This window comes from Pelodiscus sinensis, chromosome 2 (genome assembly GCF_049634645.1).
Source record: "Pelodiscus sinensis isolate JC-2024 chromosome 2, ASM4963464v1, whole genome shotgun sequence".
In the NCBI taxonomy this organism is placed as follows: domain Eukaryota; kingdom Metazoa; phylum Chordata; order Testudines; family Trionychidae; genus Pelodiscus; species Pelodiscus sinensis.
The window spans coordinates 251,523,087-251,528,843 of record NC_134712.1 but is presented as its reverse complement, the minus strand read 5'-3'; the positions used below and the strand labels follow the sequence as shown (position 1 = coordinate 251,528,843).

At 47.4% G+C, this 5,757-nt stretch overlaps 1 protein-coding gene across 1 annotated transcript; it reads right to left on the bottom strand.

The window, feature by feature from the left end:
• Positions 1-2,850: 2,850 nt before the first annotated feature.
• On the bottom strand, positions 2,851-5,173 carry CYP8B1 (cytochrome P450 family 8 subfamily B member 1). The gene has a single exon (XM_075919778.1). It carries the CDS (start codon positions 5,075-5,077, stop codon positions 3,545-3,547), a length of 1,533 nt encoding a protein of 510 aa, XP_075775893.1. The 5' UTR covers positions 5,078-5,173; the 3' UTR covers positions 2,851-3,544.
• Positions 5,174-5,757: the final 584 nt, after the last annotated feature.

Below are 5,757 nucleotides of genomic sequence, written 5' to 3'. Positions count from 1 at the left end.
GCCTCCCAACATTTCGCTGGAGGCGGGCAAGGAAGTGCTTGCTACGGCAGCATCCCTGGGTGCATGAATCTCTAGCGAGACTCATGAGTTCAGCAAAATAAAGGACTTACTACAAAATTACCTGAGGCCTTAATCCTGAATGGATCTGTTCTGGCAAAATTTCCATTCCCTTGAAAGCTCCTTACCTGCTCACTTAAATGGAGTGGCCAAATGCAACCTGAGACACCTCTGGATTGTTCTGGTTTCTTATTGAGCGCAATATTGGCAGCAGAAAAGTGAGTCCTAGGAAAATGCCAGTATGTCAAATTGCCAGACTTATTCCTAATACACTCTCTGCTTTAAAAATAGGAATTCTTGGGACCTAGATTTCTGGCAAAATTTCCATTCCCTTTTCAGTCCCAACCTGAGGTAGGATGCGATTTTGACCCACTTGCACCAGTGTTTGTCCCCTTCCAGGGACTGAGGCTGACTTGCCTGTAGGTCCCCGGATCCTCTTTCTTCTCCTTGTTGAAGATGGGCGCCGCATTTGCCATTTCCAGACATCTAAGACCTCCCTCGCTCACCAAGAGTTTTCCTTGTACCCTGAGCTGCATTCAGTTTGGCTTATAGACTTGTGAATGGCCAGCTTTTCCCACAAGGGAAGAGAGGGTCAGGAGCTGCCCTTGCCACATGACAGTGAGGTGGGTGAAGAACGGGTGAGACTCCACACACAGGTGGCCTCTCACTCACACACACACACACAGGTGGCCTCTCACTCACATCCAACTGCGGGCTTTGTCCCCCACCAGTTCTTAGTTCTCTCCACCAGACATTTTAGCACATTTCCGATGCCTTGGGGCTCAACGCCATGAAACAGCCCCCAAAGTCCTCTACTGCCCATTAACTCACTTCTGCTAGGCGTTTACACACGGGTCTCCCTTCCCATTGGTCAGATTGGGAGCCTGAGGTTCAGAGAAGGGAAAGGGCCTACGCCAGGTCACACCGCCAGGGGAGGGCAGAGACATCATGAAAACCCAACAGTCCACTCTTTCTGTAACCAAGGGACAGCAAACCCTCACCCCCTAGTCGCAGGCACAGAGCTCAGGCATTGAAATGGTGGGAACCTTTTAATGGAAACAGTTTTCTTTTGGAAAATCCCATGAACATTAAACAAGTATTTTTTGTAACCATGAATCAACTGGGATGAAAATTGTTTGCAAGAATGTCATTTTTTTACAAAACAAATGCATCTCACGAAGCTCACTTTGATTTAGAAACTGGGTAAGATTTCAGTCTGGGCTAAGAAGTGGCTGCCCTTTAATGACTTAAAATTAATAAAATGCCAATAAAATCAGTTATTTTGTCTATTACACAGTCGGCCCCTGTTTATTGCATCCAGTCTGGACCCAGGCCAAATCAGATCATCAAAAACGTAGATAATCCGGAGACTAGGAAATGGCAGGGCTGCATTGCCATCTAGTGCCTACAGGAGAAATCGTCTGCTTCTGGATCTTTGTGCACTGGTTACTTGGGTAAAAGGGAAAACTGTGTAACGGAAGGTGGGAAAAACCAACTGGTTTCTACTGCACTGCATTGTAATCTGTAATGACTCAGCATGCTAGGACACCTGCTATTAGACAGTGCTCCTAGTGAACTTTCAGACATCTGTTCAATGCTCTCCAACCCATAGCTCCCTGCAAGGGGCGTGCCTGTGCAGCTGTGCACAAAAAATTCTCCTCCACCCACCTTGTGTGCAGCATCACTTACCATCCTGCTGGAAGGTGAATGGCACAGCAGGCGGCTGCTCCTGGTTGGGGCCTCGTGGTGGGGGGCCCAGCAGCTGGGACTCACCATGTGATGGGGGGCAGGGCCTGTTCTAGCAGTCTGGGGGCTGGGGCCTGCCGCAGCCATGTGGCGAAAGGGCTGGGATCTGCCACATGGCAGAGACGGGGGCCTCCTCCGGCAGGGGCCAGGACCTGCCACGTACCGGAGGAGCAGGATCTTCTCTGGCAGCTAGGTCCTGCCATGGCTGGGTGGGGGACGACAGAGGAGCTGGGACATAGCTACTCTGCTCTGGCTCCAACTCCAGCCCTACCCCCATATTAAAGGTGTTTGGTTTTGGAGGTCTCTCTTAAATTATAAACAATTTTTAATACGCTTCTATGCCTCGCCTGTTTGTGATTTTGGTCTTTTGTCGACAGACTCTTACTAGATTTTTATACTGAAGTAGATGGGGTTTTGTTTGGGGGCAATATTCTGGAAAAACAAAACAATTTACTATGTCCATACTAGGCATAAATGCCCAATACATTTAATTTCCATTCCTAGTAAAATCATGGGGAAATGTTAAATCAATAATTAAGTAATATATGGGATGAGGGGAATTGGGGGAAAATTTTACCTGTCTGGACTGGCTGATTTGTGTATGTTCAGATTTTCCCATTTTTTTTTTATCAAGAACTGTTTTTAAAAGTTTTTCTTTCATTGTTTCCTAATTGTAGACTTTCATTCCTGAGGGTAGATTTAGAAAAGGCACTAAAATATCTCATTGAGTTGTGATTCCTGCTTAATTTTATTCCCCTCCTAACTTACTAATGGAACTACTTTTCTAGTAGTCAAATATTCAAAAGCAGTTACGTTTTCAAAAATACTTTAAAATTCTCCCCATAGGTAGCTAAGTTAATGAAAATGGGGTTTAGGCACTTCTGAAAATTTGACATGCAGCACATTTTGCTCTGATGTATTTGTGAAAGCTCCTTCCCTGCTCAATTAAATGGAGTGGCCAAATGCAACTGACACCCCTCTGGATTGTTCTTTTTTCTTATTGAGCACAATATTGGGAGCAGAAAAGTGAGTCCTAGGAAAATGCCAGTATGTCAAATTGCCAGATTTATTCCTAATACAATCTCTGCTTTAAAAATAGGAATTCTTGGGACCTAAATAGGCTGACAGCATTCTTTTCAGAAGAATAACATTTATCAAAGCACATTGGTATTATAGTCACAACAATTTTAAACTAATCCCTGGAACACTTTTCTCTAGCTCAGTGGTTCCCAACCTTTTTGAGCATACAGACCCCTTTTCAATCTATTAAAATTTCATGGATCTCCCTCCCTCCCCCCCCTTGCTGGGGGAGGGATAAAAAGGAAAAAAAGCAAGGAAAGAAAAAGAAGAGAAAAAACAAGAGAGAAAAAGAAGAGAAACATAAGGACAGAGAAGACAAAGAAAAGAATAAGTATTGGGCTTACTCCTGTTCCTTTTGTTTGTTCATTTACATAGCTTGTTACAATTCTGCAACGGGAAACGGGGACGTTTCTGATGCAATCTGAGAGTTCCAAGTCAGACCACCCTGTTGATTAAAGTTTTGAGTGGTGCTGTGTTGTCAACTGAAGAGAAAGGTCATGCCAATCATCTTATGGGCCATGCCACTTTGGGGAGATTTTTACACAGACCAATCTCTGACAGAAATTTGACAGAAATTCAAACTGAGAAATCAATCCCTCCTGGCTGAATTATGGAGCCAGTACACAACAGGACTACCACAGCAGGGAGTCACCTTTTCAAATTAAATACGTAGCCGATATTTAAACTGGACATCGTGAGTGGGCTGCATGGAACCAAATCCCCATCGGCTTACGTCTATCGGAGGGATCTCCTCTTTCTCGTTAACTAGCTCCAAGTCATAGTAAGCCACCATCAGGAACACAAACAGTTTGATTTCATTGACAGCAAAGAACCGCCCAGGGCAGATCGAGGTGCCTGCCCCCCAGGGCATGTTAAAATATTTCAGTTTTTTCCCATTCTTGTAGAAATCTTTTTTGGTGCCGTCTTCGTTCAGGAACCGGTTGTATTTGAAGGTGTGGGGCTCAGGATGCACTTCGGGGTCCATCTGCACAGCGACGTAGGGAAAGAGGGCTAGTCTGTCCCCTTTGCGGAGGGTGTATTCCCGGCCGTTGGCCATCCTGAGATTCAGGTCCTCAACCACTGCTCTGATCAGAATAGGGGCTGCCGTGAGGCGCAGGGTCTCCTCCACAGCGCTGTCCAGGACTGGGGTCTTCATTAACATGTCCCTGGTGATGGTCACCACAGGACTGCCTGGCTTTACTTCCTGACCAGCTTCTCTTAAAACTGTGTTCACTTCTTTCCTCACAGCCTGCATTGCTTCGGGATGTTTCATGAGATACAAGAGGAGCCAGAAGGAGCTTGGGCCTGTGTTACCTTGAGCTGCCCAGAGAAGCAGAAACATGAACCGATCCCGCATGTACTCAGGCATCCCGGCCTCTGCCAGGAACTGTTCTTGGTCACTTATCCACCCGCTGATGTTATCCTTCTGATAGCTGTTCTTCACAGAAAGCACCTTCCAAAAGAGCCTCTTCAGCCTCTCTGCTTCCATTTTATCCCTGGGGGGCAGCACAGCGTAGGCCAAGCGGGGGAAGAGGCGGTCGTACTTCCGGAACTCATTAAACAGCTCTTCGGAGTGGGCGAGATCACGCTTCTGGGCTTTCTCCTCACGCTGTGTCCCTTTCCCCGGCTCGTTTCCAAACAAAGCCAGGTAGCCAGCTCGGAAGACAATGTTGTAGCTGTAGTGGAAGAGTCCATCCTGCTGCCAGGGTCTCTCCTCTTCTCCTGAACCCCTGTTGTGAAACAGGAGGGTCTGCAAATTCTCCATCATGGCCTGGGTCATGACCACGAGCCCATCGCCCATGAGGTGTTTTGTGCTGGCCAGCTGAATGGTCTTATGGTCTTTTTGACACGGGTGATACCCAAAAACCCTGATGACCAGTTCTACCGCAAACGTCTCGAAGTCGAGTTTGGCTCTGGGCGCCTTCACAATGGTGCCGAACGAGAAGGGGTCCATGACGAAGGTGAAGTAGTAGCCTCCAATCAGCACAGTGAAAATGTCCCCATGTCTCTTCTGCATCTTTTTCAGGAACTCTGCGCTGTTCTTTCTGAAATCTAGTGCGTACCCCAGCCATGGAATATAGCCCTTATCCAGGGGAGGCTCCTGCGGTCTCCTCCTTCGAAACGCTCCCAGGAGATAGAGCCCACAGAGAATCGAGGCTAGCAGTACGTAGAGAACTGCTTCCCAGAAAGCCATGGCTTGAGAGCTGTGATCCGGAGCTGGGACTCCAAGCACACTGAGAGGAAAGGTACAGTGCTGTGTTTACCAACTGTCTGTGATAGACAGCCTAGGAGAGCCTGACTTATAGCCTCATTCTCTGTTTGTGATTAACTCTCTGCCAACAAATGCTGAGTTCTCAGTTTTTATTTCATTTCCTAATAGCTCCACAAACTCTTACGGCCAGCCTGGGCTGTGTGTAATGAAGGTGAGGGGAGACAAAGCCTCCCCAAACCTCGCGTTACCAGACACAAATTTGGGGCTCCAGTGAAAATCTGCTTTCACCACAGCCCCAGCTCTGGCGCAGCTCTTGTTTCCTGTTGTGACCCTGGGGCCATGGCAGGGACATAGAGCTCTTCCAGTTTGGGCATTTCAGTAGGGAGGAGGAAGAAGGAACAAGTAGGGTCCGGGCCTGAGGGGATAGGGCAGAGTGGGGGTGGAACCGAAGAGGAAGGGGCAGAATGAAATTGGAAAAGGTTTAGAAAAGGGCAACAAAAATACGTAGGAGTTTGGAACGGGGTCCCGTATGAAGACATTAAAATGGGGGTGGGCAATAGTTTTTAATGGGGAGCCACTCCAAGATTTTGGCAAGTGCTCAAGGGCTGCATTTCTACCAAGGGGGTTTGGAGTCTGGGACAGAAGTTGGGTGCAGAAGAGAG

Bases quoted from the DNA above. Each gene is read 5' to 3' on its own strand.
- CYP8B1 (XM_075919778.1), bottom strand. From the start codon at position 5,077: ATGGCTTTCTGGGAAGCAGTTCTCTACGTACTGCTAGCCTCGATTCTC.